This window comes from Euleptes europaea, chromosome 6 (assembly GCF_029931775.1).
Source record: "Euleptes europaea isolate rEulEur1 chromosome 6, rEulEur1.hap1, whole genome shotgun sequence".
NCBI classification, from domain to species: domain Eukaryota; kingdom Metazoa; phylum Chordata; class Lepidosauria; order Squamata; family Sphaerodactylidae; genus Euleptes; species Euleptes europaea.
In genome coordinates, this window is record NC_079317.1 from 19372512 (window position 1) to 19393074 (window position 20563).

Sequence of the window (20563 nt, forward strand, 5' to 3'; positions counted from 1 at the left end):
TTGACCAGAGTTTCCCTGTAGGGCCAAAATCAAATGGGTTGTGATGCAGCCAGCACAGCTCTCCTGCTGTATCCCAAAGCATGCATAGTTTTCTCAAGGGTTGGTTTGCCCTTATATTCGTTTTCTCAGTGGCATGAGCTCATAGAGGCCAATTGAGAAAACGCAAGCACTTAGCTGTTAATTAATCGCTTGGTCAGAATTGCTGACTCATTCAGAGATGTGTTCAGATGAGGAAGCCTGCAGAACTACCTGCACCTGGACATTGTCATGATGGCTGACCATTTAATTACCATGGCAATGCACGGCCTTGCATTCCAAAAAGGGGAGAGGTTAACTAGCACCAGCTGGGGCTTACCCTCTCCACAGAAGCAGTTTTCAAAAGGAAACTTATTTTTCTGGTCTAAAATCTCAATAACACAAAATTCATAGGCCACCCAGGCCTGAACCAAAAAATCATGCAATACAAGAAGTTGAGAGACCTCAACTTCTTGACAACGTTTACTAGGCAGACTATGTTTATGGCATGGTTTGCCATTGCCTTTCCCAGTCTTTACCCCCAGCAAGCTGGGTCCTCATTTTACCGACCTCAGAAGGATGGAAGGCTGAGTCAACCTTGAGCCGGCTACCTGAAACCGACTTCCGTCGGGATCGAACTCAGGTTGTGAGCAGAGCTTTTGACGACAGTACTGCACTTTACCACTCTGTGCCACGGGGCTCCTAAACAAACACACTACATACATGTAAATACACTCAGACCCAAGGTGGGTTTATGACACTCACCACAGTGTGCCAAAATTCCAAAGGTGCCAGCAGGCTGAAAAAGGTTGGGAGACACCTGGTATAGAGGGGGTCTTTGGATCCAAAACTGAGAAAAGGCTTGCTGGCTCAGATGTCGAGTGAAAACCAGTGAACATCTAATAAGTATCTTTCTTCCCATCATTGGCAGAAATTTGTGGACTCCACCTGTACCTTCTTTGCACATTGCTTTTCCAAGCACATAGGAAGTGCCTGAGGGCTTAACCATGCTTTACATTCCTCCTCCTTCCTCAGTGGGTCCACCATAAAAACTTTTAATCAAATACGTGCTGTGAGTTCCGGGCACATGAACGCCCATAAACAATAAGGTTTATGTTTGTGTCCAGAATGTATCTTACTCCCCCTCCCCTCCTTCTCCATCCCTGTCCCCTCTCCCTTTTCCCTTCCCCTCCTTTCCCTGTTCCTAGGGTTACCTACCTTCAGGTACTAGCTGGAGATCTCCCGCTGTTACAGCTGATCTCCAGCCGATAGAGATCAGTCCACCTGGAGAAAAGGGCTTTGGCAATTGGACTCTGTGGCATTGAAGAGCTTTCCCAAACCCTGCCCTGTCAGGCTCTGCCCCAAAAAACTCCCGCCGGTGGCAAATAGGGGCCTGGCAACCCTATCTGTTATACTCTTCTTGAGTTGTTCCAGGCCAATTTGAATTGAGGTCCATCCCTCCCACTGTGGTACAAGTTTAGTTATGAAGTCGTAGAAACTTCCCTCCCTGCTGGGAATTATTTTGGCTCCATGAAAAGACAATTTGAACAGATTTCAGCATTGTAAAATTGATTTTACTATATTGCGTTACATAGTTTATTGTACTGTGCATTATGTACTGTACTTATGATGTAACCTGCCCTGAGCCCAGCTTTGTCGGGGGAGGGCGGGATAGTTTCCACTGTGTGTGGAAATACTTCAAATATTAAATATTTAAATGTTCCCTCCAGGAATATTTAAAATCTCTGACTATTACTATACTGTAATATTTTTGGCTGCCTGCTGTAATGTATACAAGCAGCCTCTAGGAGTGAGTTTTTGCTTTGTATGTCCTTTAGTTTTGGCCCTGCGGCACTCCTGTGTGTCCCCAGAGACCTAATTTTGTTTTTATTTTGTTTTGTTTTTAACTGTCCTTTCTGAGCTAGAAAGAATTTGCCTGTTGGGGAGGGCACATGCAAAATGGTTTTGGAAGGGAGTGCTGTGGAGACCTTATTTTGCTAGTGATTTCCCTGGCATTTGAATGGGTTTCCTTCAACTGGAGGTTTTGCTCCCGTTTGAGTATGAAACAGGTGGGTTGGGTTGCTGGCGGCACAGTGAAGAGGGGAGTGGACATGTTCATGGAGGAGAGGGGTATTCATGGCTACTAGTTAAAATGAATACTGGTCATGATGCATACCTATTCTCTCCAGGATCAGAGGAGCATACCTAATATCTTGGGTGCTGTGGAACACAGGCAGGATGGTGCTGCTGCAGTCGTCTTGTTTGTGGGCTTCCTAGAGGCACCTGGTTGGCCACTGTGTGAACAGACTGGTGGACTTGATAAGCCTTGGTCTGATCCAGCATGGCTTTTCTTATGTTCTTATGAAGCTCCGTGCCCAGCCCGGCGTGCCCTTGGCAAGGTCAGTGTTCAGCTTTCGCTGGAAATGAGCTTGCAGGTAGCTGACTGTTCACCTTTCCCACTCAGTTGCCCCTCAGGCTCTTGAAAGAAGTCGGCTACCTCCTGAAGCAAAGTGGGAAGGGGAGTGAAATGTGCCCATGAGGAAAGTCCGGCCATTTGCTCTCAGTTCCTGTGTAACAACTTGGATGGCACAGTTTTAGCAAACCCCAGTAATGAATGTCGGGACAAAAGTGATGAGTAGGGTTGCCAGGTCCCTCTTCGCCACCAACAGGAGATTTTTGGGGTGGAGCCTGAAGAGAGCGAGGTTTGGGGAGGGACTTCAATGCCATAGAGTACAATTGCCAAAGTGGCCATTTTCTCCAGATGAACTGATCTCAATCGGCTGGAGATCAGTTGTAATAGCAGGAGATCTCCAGCTAGTACCTGGAGGTTGGCAACCCTAGTGATAAGCAGTTTTCCCACCCACCCCAGTCCCTATTTCCCTGAAAGCCCCTCTTCCGATGCTTGTCTTTCAGAACAGGTTGGGTTTGACCTTTTTGAATTTTTCCTAGGTGCCTTTTAGGGTTGACAGCCTCCAGGTACTAGTTGGAGATCTCCTGCTATTACCACTGATCTCCATCCAATAGAGATCAATTCCCCTGGAGAAAATGGCTACTTTGGCAATTGGACTTTATGGCATTGAAGTTCCTCCCCAAACCCTGGCCTCCTCAGACTCTGCCCCAAAAACCTCCCACCGGTGGCAATGAGGGACTTGGCAACCCTAGTGCCTTTTTACCCTGAGTGGATCCCTGTCCGTCTTGTTCCTTGTAACATTGCAACTTTTGATTGCCTTTGCTGTGTTGCTTCATTTATGACCCAATATACGTGCAGTGCTTTGACGAGAAGGAACCTATCCAACTGAAGCATGAAGGGAGAGGTGATATCTGTCATTTTGTTTATGGCAACCTGCGTCATTCAAGGAAGCTGGAGATGCCCCAAGGCAGTTTCTCCCTTCAGGCTAGGCCTGTTTTCGCCAAGGCTGTACTTCAGGATATTGTGGTTTGTAGCTCAGGATTTGGACCTAATCTTATCCTAATCTTTTTTTTAAAGGGAAAAGGGAAAAGCCCTCACCCAGAGCTCAATTTGCTGGGCTTTTAGTAAAACAGCCAGTGTGGTGTAATATGAAGAGTGTAGTCCATCATATCCTCTTGCTCTGTCCATTTTTTATTCAACAGCATTTACAACTAATTAATCCTCACCTTCAAGTTCAAAAAAATTCAGCAGACAAGAGTATCAAATTTTTATTGATGGCTAAAACCCCGGAAGTCACCGAGCATGTCGCTGAATTTTTTGCAGAAAAAGAGAGCGAGAATGATGGTATAGGACAAGAAAAGTGAGCATAGAGATGTATCAGTATATTTGTTATTAAAGGAACCAGATGGTTTTATTAGCTTGAAATATGAGGAGATATTTTTAAATGTTAGATATACTGATTTTAACATTGTCATCTTATGATGGAACATGATTTCCTTTTTTCTCTTAAGGTGCCTGTATAAACCCATTTGGCAATGTGGTCATTATGCCAATAAAGGTTTGTGTGTGTGTGTGTGTGTGTGTGTGTAGGACTAGGGTTGGGGAGACCTGGATTCAAAGCCCCATGCTACCCTGAAGCTCGCTGGGTGTTGAATCAGGCCAGTCACACCAAGGCTGGTTCCAGATTTTGGAGGGCCCTGGCCAGAGAGTGCCCAGAGGTTCCTACCCTCCTCTGCCTGCCTAAGTGTCCTCCTTCTGCCCACAAGCCCTCCCACATGCCCTTTCTCCAGTGGCACTGGGCAGCATCACTGCCCAAAACACGATCACTCTGCACCACCCACATGTCCTTCCCAACCTCCAGGTGGGGCCTGGAGATCTCCCAGAGTTACCACTGATCTCGAGGCAACAGAGATCAATTCCCCCAGAGAAAATGGCTGCTTTGGAGGGTGGACTCTGGGGTGTTATACCTTGCTGAGGTTCCCTCCCCTCCCTAAACCCTGCCCTTCCAAAGCTCCACCCCCCAACTCTTCAGGAATTCCCCAACCCAGATTTGGCAACCCAATTCCCAGTCCCTAATGATGCTGGGTGGTGGAGCACCAGGGGGAGGGGGGAGGCGGGCACACGGACTGGTGGCAAGTCTGGCACATGGCCAAGGGGTCTGTGACAGTGGGTCCTGCCAGAAGCCCTGGGCCCTGGCAGCTGCCCCACTTCAGGTGGTCTGGGAAATGGGGACTGGGGGGGGAAATCTGCTCATCACCTTTGCCCCAACATTCATTACTGTGGTTTGCTAAAACTCTGCCATCCAAGTTGTCACACATGAACTTAGAACAAATGGCCGGACTTTGCTCGTGGGCACATTTCACTCCCGTCTGACACTGATCCTGAGTCACACCCTCTATAGCCAGTTCACATGCTACAAAGTCCTTGTGTCCCCCGTGTGACTGTTGTGGGTCCTATTGATCAGACGTACGTAGTTCCATGCCCATACTCAGGTCACGGGGGAGCGCGGGCCCAGTTTGAAGGACCATAGCAGATGAGGAGGGAGCTTCACCCTCCACCCCCCACTCCATGCTGCTCTTCTGAGCTGAAATGGCCCTCTGGGGAACTACTATTTGCCCACTGGAGAGATGTACATGTTGTCCATCAGTACATGTAAGTTTTCCTAACTTGGGTCTCCCAGGCCCTAGTCTGACACTCGAATTGCTACCCCCACACTGATTCACTGGAAAAACTTGGGTCAGATGTGAGAAGCCAGCGTGGTGTAGGGGTTAGAGTGGTGGTCTAGGGTCTGGCAGGCACAGGTTTAAAGCACCGCTCTGCCATGAAAACTTGATGGGTGACAGGGATGGTTCCAGATTTTGAGGGGCGCTGGGCAGAGAGTTTCCGGAATTCCCTTTCAGGCCCACTCGCCCATGTGTGTCACTATCTGCCTGTGCATCCTCCCCTTGCCCCATTTGCAAGCCCTCCCGCTGTTGGGGGCATGTCAAGCGGTTGGCAGGAGTGGGCCCTGCCAGAAGTTCTGGGCCCCGGCAACTGCCCCAACTGAGGGTATGCTGACACCACCCAGCTGGGTGACCTTAGGCCAGTCATTTTCCTTTTGGCCGAGCCTACCTCACAAGGGGGTTGTTGTAAGGATAAAATGGAGAGGGGAGAATGTTGTGAGACACTTTTGAGTTGCCATTAGGGAGAAATGTTGGGGTATAAACACCTAAATAATTAGCCTTCCTTAAATTGTCACTTGGGTTAAAAACATAAGAAAAGGCCCTGCTGTATCAGACCAAGGCCCATCAAGTCCAGCAGCCTGTTCACACAGTGGCCAACCAGGTGCCTCTAGGAAGCCACAAACAAGATGACTGCAGCAGCACCATCCTGCCTGTGTTCCACTGCACCCAATATACTAGGCACGCTCCTCGGTTCCTGGAGATAATAGGTACGCATCATGATTAGCATTCATTTTGACTAGCAGCCATGGATAGCCCTATCCTCCATGAACATGTCTACTCCCCTTTTAAAGCCTTCCAAGTTGGCAGCCACCATCACATCCTGGGGCAGTTTAACTATATGTTGTGTGAAGAAATACTTCCTTTTATCTGTTCTGAATCTTTCACCCTTCAGCTTCAGCAGATGACCCTGCATTCTGGTATTGTGAGAGAGGGAGAAAAGCTTCTCCCTGTCCACTCTCTCCATACCATGCATAATTTTATAGACCTCTATCATGTCTCCTCTTAACTGCCTTCTTTCTAAGCTAAACCGCCCTAAGCATTTTAACCGCTCCTCATAGGGCAGTTGCTCTAGCAACCTGTTAGTCTCTAAGGTAATACTGGACTCGAATTTAACTCTTCTACTGCAGACCCCAACACCCTGCTACCCACCTGAAGCTATCCACAATGGTTTCATCACAGCCCTGGAAGTTTTCTCTCCACACATATCGGATTGCTCAAAGCCCATTTCCAAACGTAGGATCTCTCTTGTAGGATCTCTGTTGCCTTTCCACTTTTAGCAAGCTAGAATTCAGCTCTCTTATAAAGGGGTCCCCCAATTTTGCTGGGGGGGGGTTCTGCTTCCCAGAGTCAAGGGAAGGGAACTCTGGTTGTAGCTGGCAGAGCAGCAGCCATGTGCTAGCAAATTCACTTTAGGTGACCAAAGAGCTCTTTGCCTAGACTTAACTAGCCAACACAGGAAGGTTGACTGCCAGTTGCACCAGTCCATGGGACACGTGGAACGGCAGTTCGTGTACTGGAATAGACCTCCCATTTTATCTCCAAGAAGTACGGGGCTGTGAAATTTGATTTCCTTTCTGTGGCCTTTTATGCAGGGACATTTCCCCGCTGTCACCCCCACCGACTTCTTCGGGGCTTCCTTTTGATAATGCATGCTTTATCTGCCCGTTAGAGGTTGCCTGCTCGGGGAAACTCTTTTGCCTTGCCTGGTTTGCGTTTAAATTGGACTTCAACTAGGCTTCCGCTTATACAACATTAGCACGCCTTAAATCTTTCCTTTCTAGCTCCCATGACCCACAGGTCTTGAGCAGTTAACAGGGAGGGTTTTTTTTTCTGTTTGAGGAAAATATGGTGGAGAAATACTTGGCCACTGCCCACATTATACTTGGATCACCAGCAAAAAGGACTATTTTACCACCTGTTATGGTGGCAGGTTGTTTTGTTAAAATAGGAGTAATCCATTGGTCACATTGGAATTTGAAATGGGGACACTCCAGCATCATGTGAGCAGGTGTATTAATTTTCTTCATGTTACATGAGCAAAGTCTTTCTGAGTAGGGTAAATTCCCAGACCTTCCATTTAGCACTTCTGAAGGCGCGGTGTCCTGACGAGCAAGCATAAAGGCTCTTCGAAACCCCGGGACTGTTAAATTACTGAAATATTGTGGAGTTACATGAGCACACCAGTGAATTTTGTGTACTGCTTACGTCATGTTTCTGAGTATATGCCGATAAAGGTCAATTGAGTGACATTAGCACACCATGTGGTCTATGGATCTCTGACGTCCTAGTAGGGTTGCCAACCTCCAGGTACTAGCTGGAGATCTCCTATTTCAACTGATCTCCAGCCGATAGAAGAAGAGCTCTTAACCACTACACCACGCTGGCTTTGGCAATTGGACTCTATGGCATTGAAGTCCCTCCCTTCCCCAAACCCCGCCCTCCTCAGGCTCCGCCCCAAGAACCTACCTGTTCAGGGACATGAGCATTGCTCATGTAGCACTGAGGAACAAGGTTAAATGCGACACAGGGCAGATGTAAACTCTGGGTCTCTTGGAGACATTGAGTAAACATCCACACACCAGAAAAATCCATGTCCTGTTGATCAGATAAATACAGGGAGTTCTGTCTTGGAGCTCAGTTTCCAGGGGTGCACGTGCCCGATTGGGATCCCAGCCACGACCCTAGTTGCCCCTTGGCTGAGACCACCTCTGGGGGTGCACAATGCAGGGGGCTGCATCTTGAGGGCAAATGGACGGAAGCCACCCTCTCAGCACAGTGCTCTCTCAAGCTGCAACCTCCCCCTCCCACGTGTAACATCCTTCTCTCTTCTCAAGGGCCCCCTCAGGGGCAGCTTTTTGAAGGGTGCAAGAAGGTAGAGGAAGAAGTGGGAGAGAGTTGGTCTGTGAGTTTGTTCCTTTCACAGCATCTGATTAGGGTTGCTAGGTCAGTGGCTAGCAACTGGGTGGGGTCATGGGGGATATCATTGGCAAGGTGGTGTCATATCACTTTTAGGGAAAACCTGGACATGACGTCACACCGCTCTAGGAATTGCAGAGTTTCCAGTGGTTCCTAAAGCGGTATGATATCACTTCTGGGTTTCCCCTGGGAGTGATGTAATGCCATTGTATGACAGCAATGTATTGCTTGATTTTTCTTCCACCAGCCACTGGAGGCAGTGGTGAGCAGCGGGAAGTGGTGGTGGGAGATCTGTCACCCCGGGTGGGTCACTGGCAACCCTAGATTCCATGACTTACTTTATATTGCAGGCACTGGGGAATTCACAGTCGTACATAAATTGCCACACTGCAGTAGGGCCAAGAATAGGGTTGCCAACCAACAGGTACTAGCCGGAGATCTCCCGCTATTACAACTGATGTCCAGCTGATAGAGATCAGTTCACCTGGAGAAAATGGCTGCTTTGGCCACTGGACTCTGTGGCATTGAAGTCCCTCCCCTCCCTAAACCACGACCTCCTTAGGCTCTGTCCCAAAAACCTCCTGCCAGTGGCAAAGAGGGACCTGGCAACCCTAGCCCAGAATAATCAACTCAGAACTGGCTTATTTTATTCTCTAGGCGTTGCGATAACAAATGCTTAAAATGGGACAGTTCATGGTGAAATCTTAATCTTGCAGGCCATTTTGGGGACTCCTCCGAATTTATTTACTTCTGAAACATGTTCCACACATACAGAATGAGGAAGTAGATTCACATTGTAAAATCTTGATCTGCATCTCTTCAGACTGCAGAAGGGTGGAGGGGGTGGGGAGTTATATTTTTAAACGTTTCCGTAAGCAAAACAATCCCTGCATGTAGTTAACTAGCACCTCAAGGAAGCAGAGCTCTGGTTGCTGAGCCTGGCTGCCATTCAGCTGCTGTGTATGAGGGCATGTGGCGGACCTCCAGTGCCCTCAGTTTGACTTGCATTCATGTTTGCCCCTAAATTATTGTTGGTTTCCTGGACTCAAAGTAGCTCTGTTTATTTAACTTCCCAAATGTTTTATTACTCTTGTTTGCCCTCACAGCGCTCCTTTGAGGTAGTCAAAACAAAGGCATAGTGTGGGTGGTTGGCAGGAGGCCGCACAAATTCCAGTCAGAGATAAGAAACGAAATCAAATATAAATCTCTGTCTCTCTTCTTTTGGAGACTAATGCTGTGGAGTTCTTCTCAAGGTAGGGTTACAAGAACAATATGATATAAATACAAATATTTATTTGTATTTTGAGATCCTTGTGAGGAACCAGTCTGGTCCGTTATGAAATGATACCTATTAGGTGCATTCTATTTCCTCTTTTTTTGATTGCCTAGCTGAGGAAGCCCATAGCGAAACGTGGTAACATGATCTAGACAACACGTCCTATCAATGAAGCTATGGATTAATTCTTGATGTTTGTTCCCAAGCCTTCTGTCTACTTCTTCCTGCAAAAGAGAAATACAAGATTATATAGAACAAGCATTTTCAAGATTGTGATCTGAATACTTACCTTTGAACTTGTTATATCAGTTTCTGACGATTGTTTGAATTGTCTAGGCTGGGAATTTTTTGTTGTATATATTTGTGCATTTTGTTCTGTTTGTATTTTTGCTTATTTCACCTTTTCACTTGTCACCTTAATATATTTGTATTTATATCATATTGTTCTTGCGTGCTGTTTCTGGTTTGCTTTACCTACTATACAGCACGGAGCCTTCCCTTTTCCCCCAACCTGCAGGTAGTGGCTGGAGATCTCCTGCTATTACAACTGATCTCCAGCCGATACAAATCAGTTCACCTGGAGAAAATGGCCACTTTGGCAATTGGACTCTATTGCATTGAAGACCCTCCCCTCCCCAAACCCCACCCTCCTCAGGCTCCGCCCCAAAACCTCCCGCTGGTGGCAAAGAGGGACCTGACACCCTATCTCAAGATCATATGTACATGTAATAAATAAGGTGGTGGCTTTGTCCTGCCAACTTGGAAGGCTTTAAGAGGGGAGTGACCATGTTCATGGAGGAAAGGGGTATTCATGGCTACTAGTAAAAATGGCTACTAGTCATGATGCGTGCCTATTCTCTCCAGGATCAGAGGAGCATGCCTATTTTAGGTGCTGTGGAGCACAGGCAGGATGGTGCTGCTGCAGTTGTCTTGTTTGTGGGCTTCCTGGAGGCACCTGGTTGGCCACTGTGTGAACAGACTGCTGGACTTGATGGGCCTGGGTCTGATCCAGCATGGCTTTTCTTACGTTTTTGTGTAAAAAATGCATGCCACAATGAACATGTGGGCATTTTTAGGTTCCACAAGCTCCTGTGTTGCTCTTGACTTGAAATTCATATGCTGATTTGTTCCTTTTGGATTTGGACTTGATAGAGTGGGTAGCTCAATACAAAAAGTAACTGGAAGAGTCCAGAAGCACCTTAAACACTAACAGAATTTCTGTCAGGCTCTGAGGTTTCATGAACCACAGCTTCAGATACGAAAAAGTAATTGTTCCTTCTAACTTCGTGTTCGCGATTCAGATTTATACTGCTTTACCAGATGGACAAGAGTCAGGAGTTGTCTACACCCAGGCTGAGTAGATCATTTACTTTTTTGACTGGATCATTTTTTCCCTACATGCTCTGAAATGTTAATGGAACACGCTTATTTCCTGGAAGAGTAGGCCTTCTAGTCTCTTTGTAATAACAAGCCCTGGGCTTTCTTGTTGTTTGTAGCTTTAGGTATAAATATCTCTGGCAACTGAATATAATCTTTCATGCATCTTACAAAGCGGGCAACATTTTGTTGGTCATTAAGTTGAATCAAAGACTCTCCTCCTCCCCAAATCATGCCCTCCTCAGTCTCTGCCCCCAAGCTCTCCAGGTTTTTCCCAACCCGGAGCTGACAACCCTGGTCAGGGTCTTAAATGATATTGAGACCCCAGTCATAGTCCAATACTGTAGCTATTAATACCTCACGTGGATGGAGAAAGATGTAGAGAAAGCTGGTCATACTATTTCCACCCCCCTTTTGGATTTGCTTCCAGGGCGTCCCTGTCGCTTCCAGGGTAAACCTGGAGGTGATGTTATCGGGGTGCCGCCACCCTCCTGCACGGGGATCGCCCCCCCCCTTCAGTTGGCCGCCATTACCGGGCATCTGGGATCCCTAGTTGAGAAGAGGTTGCCAACCCTGAAGTGCCTTCAGCACTTGCCTCGAGTCTGAGTTGCACAGCCATGCTACTGACTTGCACAATTATGGCCCTGCCTTCTTAAATGTCTTGGGTGTATATTCAACCTTAGGAAGGAGGTCACTGAGCAAAGCAGGTTCTTTGCTTATTGGAAAGTGATGCAACGGGATGGCACAATCGAGATGAGATCTGCAGGCGCCTCTCTCTCTTGCAGCTCTTGTAACCAGAAGCCAAAACCTATTCCATTAATTGCTTGTCTTTAAATTAAATCAAACACATTTAGTTAATTTAATCAAAAGGGCCTCTTAGTAACTGTGTTAAACATGCACCTTGTGGCGTTGTCTTGAACTATTCAGTTTGACTTGATGTGTGTCCTTAGAAAAGAAATGGAATGTTTTCGTGTTGTTTATTGCGTTGGTGTCTTTTTTGGGTGTGTTCTCTAGGAGAGCACAGGGTGAGATCGATGGGGGCTATCCATGTGACACATCTATGGTTTCCTGCCTTCAGGCGGGGCCTGTAGATCTCCCGGGATTATAACTGATCTCCAGAAACAGAGATCGGTTCACCTTTAGAAAATGGTTGCTTTGGAGGGTGGACTCTATGGCATTATACCCTATTGAGATCCAAGGCTGCCAAGCGGGGAGGGGCTGTTGGAAAATTCCTGGGGGCCAAGTCAGCTGGAGGGCCCTGTCATGCGTTCAGAACGCATCTTGATTTATTTTACTTCTAGTTCATTTCCGCACTACAACCACTAGGAGCTCAAGGAAGCCAGATCACGGTAAGCAGCAGTAGCTCTGCTTTCTGCTGACCCTGCCTTTCTGCAGAGTTTATTACAAGGAGGCAAATGCTTGAATATCAGATCCTGCTGAAACCATCAACCGAGCAAGCACTGGAGCGAGGCAAGGCCAGCCAGCACGGCTCATGACTGCTAGGGTCGTTGCCAGGCTGCAGCCTCCTAACAAGGTTGTTTATTTATTTTTATTTATTTTATTCAGCTTTTACCTTGCACTCTCCCCCACCAAGCAGGGCTCAGGGCGGCTTCCGACAGTTAAAATATACAATATAAAAACAACACAATGTAATTTAAAACCGAATTGTCAGACTAACATAATAAGATGGCGCCCTGTATTGCATTGTCTGTTAGCATAAAACAAACAACCTCCTCATAGTGCCTGCCACAGCTGCGGGCGAAACGTCAGGAAACAAAATACCAAGACCACGGTTACACAGCCCGGATAACCTTCAAGAACCAATCCTCATAGGTGGTTTCCAGCAGTCTGTTCTCCTCTTCCTTTCCTTCCACCCAGTTCCATGGCTTTGTCTGCTCTGGCAGATTTTTCATTAGGTGGTGTAGAAAATAAAATAACCTTCTTTCCCCTCTTTTCCACATTTGTCTCTTCCATTTTACTCTCTTCATGATTTGCCTTCATTTCTGCCTTCCACATTCTAATCCTCCCCGTTTATATATCAGTCTTGGTCTCAACCCCTTCTCACCCCTGGCTGGCAATTTGAAACATACTTAATAGTAGTGTAGCAGCTAACCCTTGTTAATATTATGAACAGAAGGGGAGGGAGTTAATATTTCCCCATGATCTATCAAAGTAGTAAAAGGATGCCTCACCCCCTCCACCCTTTTACATGCATGATAATAGAATGTTAATCTGCCTTAGTAGTTATGAATGAGGAACAGAAGTTAGAAATTAGTTTAGCTTCCATTTCAAATAGCATGGGACAGTAAGAGTTGTTCGACAGTGGAATCAGTTACCTAGGGAGGTGGTGAGCTCCCCTTCACTAGCAGTCTTTAAGCAGAGGCTGGACAAGCACTTGTCAGGGATGCTCCAGGCTGATCCTGCATAAAGCAGGGGGTTGAACTAGGGGCCTGTATGGAAGTCTAGGGTTGCTATGCAGAGGAAGGCAATGGCAAACCACCTCTGAATATCTTTTGCCTTGAAAAATCTATCGGGTCACCATAAGTTGACTGTGACTTGATGGCAAAAAATAGTTTTATTTTCTGATGCCACAAATGACCAGATGTATGGACATCCAGATTATTTTATTAATATAACAGCCAGCTAAGTGATTTGTTTTGTTATAGCATTTGGATCAGGGTCATTTGTGTGTGTGTGTGGGGGGGGGGGGGCTCAGATGGAATTTTGTTCAGGAGCTTATGGTGGCTCTTGGCAGCCCTGAGGCAACTTCCTTATATTTGATATTCTTTCTCCCAGCAATTGCGGTGGCATCAACTGAGATGTAAAAGTCAGACTTCCAGTCTTCTTCTAGCAGGGATCTAAAGCAGGACTTGGGCTATCAGAATCAGGCCAATGAGGGTCCTGAGAAATCGGCCACCGGCAAGCCAAGTGCACCCATTCAGCTATACACGCTGTGACTACACATGTGCAGAAGCAATAAGGCCTGATGTATATGATTTGTCTCCCAAACAGCAGGGTTAGGACTCTTTTTTAAAAAGCAAAATGCCTGCTGATTGGCTATTTAGCAGTTTTACCCCCCTCCCTTAAAGAATGCTCTGCCCATGTCTTAGTTTCCTATAAGCAAAATTGCAAATGCACCCACTCTCAGGGAAAGAGAGCTGCAAACTGCTGCACCTTGATACTTGTATCTTAGTTTTTGTCATTTAAGAGGTACGGAAAACAAAATGTTGAAAACGTGAATTTTGTAGTAAAGTTATCTGGACATACAGACCTTTTCCACATGCTAAACTTACTGATTTTCTTGGGAGTCGATCCACAAGCATTGGAATAGGCTTGGGCATGGTTCTTCCGCAGGTCTGCCTTCCCCGTGCATTTTCACAATTGTAGAGTCAGTTTATTTCCTTTTGCACGTGCCTTCAATAATGAGGGTTTTCAAGGGAAGGTGCTGTTGCCATCGGTGGGGTTGTTGGCGTCACAGAACCCCCTCTTATTTAAAAAAAAAGCCATAAAATATCAATATACAGCTGGAGCGTTGTAACTACAGGCGTAGCAGGTTCTCTGAATCCCCAGCTTTCTTTTTTTTTAAGTAGGTCTCTAGCTCTTTCCCTCACAGAGATATGCCTTTTCCCGTATATCACTGCAGAAAGAGGCTAGAGACTTACTTTTAGAAAGAAAGAAAGAAAGAAAGAAAGAAAGAAAGAAAGAAAGAAAGAAAGAAAGAAAGAAAGAAAGAAAGAAAAAGAAAGAAAGAAAGAAAGAAAGCTGGGAATTCAGAGAACATGCTTAAACTATTAGTACAATGCTATATCGATATATCTATTTTAGGGCTTTTTAAAAGAAAACCATCTACAGAGCGGGGGGGGTAGTAGAGGGAGTGGTTTGACGATGACAGTCCAATCATTGGGAGGTGGGTGGAAGTGGGCGGGACAAAGAAAACTGACAAACATTACGCACAAGGAAAAAGCTGACTCAAAATCAGCTTCCAGAAAAAGATTGGGGGAAAAAGATTTCAAAAGAAGTAGAAAAAACTCAGGGAATAACAACAACAACTATAAAGCAAAAACTAAAGCCTCAAAAATGTGTGCAGAAATCGGGGGATAAACTGAAGCAGTGTGGGGCCAGAACTGATGGGGGGGGAACACATGGAAAAGCCCACAATTTTACACTGGAGGGGAAAATCAATATTAAGATCACAAGTGAGTAAGCAGCATGTTTGGATATCTACTTCAATTTGAATGTCAAACTTAGAACTCTTCAGTAGTGTCGTGTGTGTGTTGTGTGCCATCACGTTGCTTCTGATTTATAGCAACTGCATGAATTAATGCTCTCCAAAATGTCCTATTGAAAACAGGCCTCCTCAGGTCTCGCAAATTGAGGGCCTTGGCTTCCTTTGTTCCTCATGTTGGGTTTTCCTCTTTTCCTACTGCCTTCCAACTTTCCCTAGCGTTATTGTCTTTTCCAGTGAATCTTGCCTTCTCATAATGTGACCAAACTACAACAGCCTCAGGTTAGACATTTTGGCATCCAGGGAGGGTATTAGTCATATCCATTATAGTGTATTAGTCATACACATTACAACAGTAATTGTGGACAACATTTATCACAAATTGCATAAAAATCTTCATACTACAACACATTGAGTGAATAAAACCTCATTATTTCTCATTGTAAAAATATTGTATTTTGTTGTTGTTGTTGTCTTGAGCTCCTCCAAATGTCGAAATTTTTCATTGGAAAAAACTTGGGGAAAGGGGAGATTTCCCCCATTTTTTCTGCCCTCCGAGGGCTCCACCTTTCTAACTCCATAGTAAACAATGATGGGAAAGTCTTGTAGTGTGAAAGGTGTTGGAAAGTCCTCAGGTAGGAAAGGATTTGGAGACCAACGGGAGGCATCTGGCTGGTAGCAGTTGTTGATTTCTGGTCATCTGGACATTCTATAACAGGGCACATCTTGCAAGAATGGTGTGCTTGGTTATCCGATTCATATACAATGACATATACATACAATTGGCATATTCTATGCCAAGAAAGGTTTGGATGATGATGATATACAAATGACAAAATGTTGCAGCAAGCTATGTGATGGCAGGATTAATGAATATGGTTTCCAAGTAGGGCTTGAATACTTTTGTGGAAAGCAAATAGGGAGAGGCTGTGGCTCAGTGATACAGCAGATGTTTCATATGCGGCAGGTCCCAGGTTCAATCCCCACCTTCTACATGAAAAGGTGGTGTGAAAGACCTCAAAACTGCATTCTGCTCTGCTTCATTCCTGAAATATGTTGCTATCCTTTCCTTCAAGGATGCCCAAACCCTTTCTTGTGGTAGGTATTGTTGGTAACTCCCAGGTTTAAAGGAAGACCTGTGGAATGGGGTGACCACAAGCCAGCACAACCTTCCACAGGCTTGAGGCAGATGGGATAAAAGGCTCTGGAGCATGGCTTGGGAGAGCAGAAATGCATACAAACCCATCCTCTCTGGAAGGTTTCTAGCCCCCCAGTTCACATTTAAAGGTTCCAGAGAGCCACTGCCAGTCAGAGTAGGCAATACTAATAATCTGACTCAATATAAGGCAGATTTATGTGTTCTCGTGCTCAAATGGACAAACTTTGCTGGAGTATCGGGTTTGGTTATCCACCTCAGGTTGTGTGTGTTTTCCAAGGGGGTTCCAAGGCAATTCAACCACCACCACTGTGCAAGTCAGAGAGGTCAAGTAGTCTTTGAGGGCATTGCTTGTAGCACGTGGCTTACTTTACCTGAGGGCAACTGCTCCCTGCTTCTGGCGCATCATGTAGAAGCTGATTGTGATCGAGTTAGATGGTCTTATAGCTCACAACTGTATACATGGATCAACATGTTTTATAATGGGACCGCCTCTTCTGGTATGTTTCCCAGAGAAGCTTAAGTTCATGTAATACCAACCTGCTGGTGATCCCTGGCCCAAGGAGTATCCGGCTGGCCTGGTGGAATAGCCTCCCTAGCGAGATCAGGGCCCTGTGGGACCTTCAGGAGTTCCGCAGGGCCTGCAAGACGGAGCTATTCCGCTGGGCTTACGGTTGAGGCCAGCGACGGTTCTCGTTATAATTACTGGCCTCCCTAGCCCTTCCCCCTCCCTTCCCCGCTGCTGAGCACCACCCCTTCAATACCACCTTAGGGTGTGGTTAGATTAATTTTATTACCTACAAATTTCTGTCTCTGGAGTTTTGGCGCCATTGAGGGGCATTATTGGGCTATTTAAAATGGTATTTTAAACTATTTTAAAGGGTTATTGTTTTATTGTGTTTTTAGCCGCTCTGAGCCCAACCTCCGGGTTGGGGAGAGCGGGGTAGAAATGTAATAAATAATATCAGTATCTGAATTTTAACCTGTTTTGGTCTTCTTCCCCCAGCGAAGTATCCATCCATCAAGTCTCTGATGGTACCGGATCCCAGTTTTAAATGGATTGTGAGCGGAATGGTCCTCACACAACTCTTGGCTTGCTACCTGGTGAAAGATTTGTCCTGGAAATGGGTCTTCTTCTGGGCGTACGTTTTTGGGGGCTGCATTAACCACTCCCTGACACTGGCAATCCACGACATCTCGCACAATGTCCCCTTTGGCAACAAGTGGCCCAAATGGAACCGATGGTTTGCCGTCTTTGCTAACCTGCCGATTGGAGTCCCCTACTCTGCTTCCTTCAAGAAGTACCATATCGACCACCATCGGTACCTCGGTGGACACATTCTGGACACAGATGTCCCCACCGACTTTGAGGGCTGGTTCTTTTGCACGCCGTTCCGAAAACTAATCTGGGTCATCCTCCTGCCCCTTTTTTATGCCTTGCGACCTGTGTTTACGAACCCAAGGGCAGTGACTCCAATGGAAATCTATAACACTTTGGTGCAGTTTTTGGCTGACTTCATCATCTACCACCTATGGGGTTGGAAGCCTCTGGCTTATTTGGTAGCCGGGACGATACTGTGTACAGGCTTGCATCCTATTTCCGGGCACTTCATAGCGGAGCATTATATGTTCTTGAAAGGGTATGAAACATATTCGTACTACGGGCCCCTCAACTGGATCACCTTTAATGTCGGTTATCATATGGAGCACCATGATTTCCCAAGCATTCCAGGGCACAAATTGCCAATGGTAAGCTTCAGAATTTGATCCTTGCCAGTACTGTTAAGACCTGTGGTATGCTTCGCATTGCAGAACAGTGTTTCCTAAATTCTAATGTTCCCCATGCTTGAAGGCTAGCAGGCAGAGAGAACTGAGTTAAACTAAGTAGTGACCAACTATCCACTCACTAGCTGGTTTGGCTGCATCTAGTAAAAGGCACATGAGACAAAGAGGTTGGACGAGGATTTGGGGGACCCAGGTTCTAATGTTCACTCTGTCACGGGAACTTGCTGGGGGATGTTGGGCCCGTCACACACTCTCATCCCAGACCTACCTCACAGGGTTGCTGTGAGGATGAAAGTGGAGGAGGGGAGCACCATGCTGAAAGCCACTTTTTGAGTCCCCTTGGGGAGAAAATAGATTAAAACATTTATATCCTGCTTTGCTTCTGTAGCTGCTGTTTCTCTCCTACAAATCATGTTAAACAATCTGTACATTTTCATGTGGTGCTGAATTAAACCTTGAAGCACATGCAGATGGCTGGGTGAGGGAGAATGGAAAGGGCATAATGGGAAAGGAGAGGGAAGGGAGAGGGAGAATGGAAAGGACATAATGGATATAAATTACAGGTGGAAAGGTACCATCTGGATATTAGGAAAACTTTTTTTACAGTGTGGAAAGGTACCATCTGGATATTAGGAAAACTTTTTTTACAGTGTGGAAAGGTACCATCTGGATATTAGGAAAACTTTTTTTACAGTGAGAGTAGTTCAACAGTGGAATCAGCTGCCTAGGGAGGTGGTGAGCTCCCCCTCACTGGCAGCGGCTGGACAAGCACTTGTCAGGGATGCTCTAGCTGATTTTGCATTGAGCAGGGGCTTGGACTGGATGTCCTGTATGGCCCCTTCCAACTCTATGATTCTACGACAGCCAGTGAGTGGACAGTTATTATTTGAGTCAAATTCCATGTCAGTTCAGTGTTACAAAGCTGGTGTTTAGATCTGTGCTGCCCTCAAACGTAGCACATGAGAGGAAAAGGAACTTGCTGCAGATTCTCTTCTTGTTTCTGTGCAATACATGCTACAAGTAGAGGTGAAACATTCAACTGACTTCTTCATAAAAAAAGGCCTCTTCAGGTTTGGTATTTCAGGCTGGGGTTGTAAACTGACAATGTGCTATTGTGTGTGTGTGTGAGCCCTAAAGGCCACACAAACACCCAACAGGGATCGGATACAGGAGGTTTCTTATGCGGGAGGGGTAAACCATCTTATTCTGAACTTTGTATTCTCTGCACTACTCTTGAACAGAATGCATTCATAACAGAGGCAGTAGTGAAATACAGGTAGTAGTTGGGCATCCCGTCAGCTGTGGCTTACAAGATATAAGAACTGTGGGTTGGATCCACTGTTCTTGCTGCTGCAGACTGCCCTCATATGGTTCCTTGGGGTTCCAGTCCACTAATGGAAAATTTAGTCAGGATCCAACCCCGTGAACGAACGTTCCTCCTGTGCCACTTAAGTTCACCTGTTCTAAATAAACACAAAAAGGGCATGCATGTTTTCCCCAGAATATGTTGTACTTGTGGCAGTCCGCACTGTCTACAGTTTTCACGTCATGTGTTGGCTCCAAACCTGTACGAATGGAAAGAGTTCACAGGATGATGATTTCCCCTAGTAATTTGCTTAGAAGCCCTCTCCTCCCGTTCTTATGACGAGGAGGAGATTGAATCCAATTCCCCTTCTTCCTTCAAGTCCCTGTCCCACTCACATAGTATGTATTTTGTTCAGGGAAAGTCTCTCACACTTATCAGCAGAATTATGTGTGTGTGTGGGGGGGGGGGGCTGCTGGGAGAAAGGGAAGCCCCAAAAGATCCGTGCTTTCTGTTCATAGAAGTTTGGAGCCAGCCTAGTATCTTTTTTTTAATGCATATGATATACGCAATAGCCTTAAAAGTAGATGGATTCCACAAATAAGAGAATGCTTGCCAAGATGTAACCTTTCCCTTTTGCAGGTAAAGAAGATAGCTGCAGAATACTATGACACGCTGCCTCAGCATCAGTCTTGGGGTCGAGTTCTCTGGGACTTCATTTTCGATAAGGCCATTGGCCCATACACAAGGGTTAAGAGGATATGCAAGCCAGCAAAAAGTCTTGAAAGACATGATGACGGCGTTCCCTTTAAAAAATTTGATGTGCCCCCCGCCTCTTAGGACCTTGCCGAGAGCTGATGTAATGTTTCGGATTCCATGGGTTTTTTTTGTAATCCAAAATGTGAAGAAATATTATAATGAAGCCAGTCAGAAGCACTTATTTGAGTTAATATATGTATGTGTGTGTGTGTGTGTGTGTGTGTGTCTTCACCTTCTAGAGCTGGAAAGAAAATAGGAAATAAGAGTTAAAGTGATCAGATGGATGTAATGCTTTCACTTTAAGATTGGCGGAGGGGGCTTTTATTTCGGAAAAACAAATTATAAAGGGAGAGGCAGGCTAGAAGTCTAACTTTATGAGTGGTGCAGAGAGACTGAATAGATTTTTTTCTCTTTCTCTCTGAAAACAGAAATGTGGTCACCCAATGGCATTTACTGGTAGTAGGTTCTGCACCGCCCAAGGGAGATACTTCTACCAATGCAAGCAATAAACCATGAACACATGAAGCTGCCTTATACTGAATCAGACCCTTGAGTCCATCAAAGTCAGTATTGTCTACTCAGACCAGCAGCGGCTCTCCGGGGTCTCAGGCAGCAGTC

General features: G+C 45.9%; 1 protein-coding gene across 1 annotated transcript in view; it reads left to right on the top strand.

Annotated features, from left to right (window-relative positions):
- The window catches only part of DEGS2 (delta 4-desaturase, sphingolipid 2), a 36414-nt gene extending 16388 nt beyond the window's left edge, over nucleotides 1-20026 (top strand). Inside the window, exons 2-3 of the mRNA XM_056851681.1 lie at nucleotides 17105-17847; nucleotides 19829-20026. Coding sequence (XP_056707659.1) covers nucleotides 17105-17847; nucleotides 19829-20026 — 941 coding nt within the window. The remainder of the gene's footprint in view (nucleotides 1-17104; nucleotides 17848-19828) is intronic.
- The last annotated feature ends 537 nt before the right edge of the window (nucleotides 20027-20563 follow it).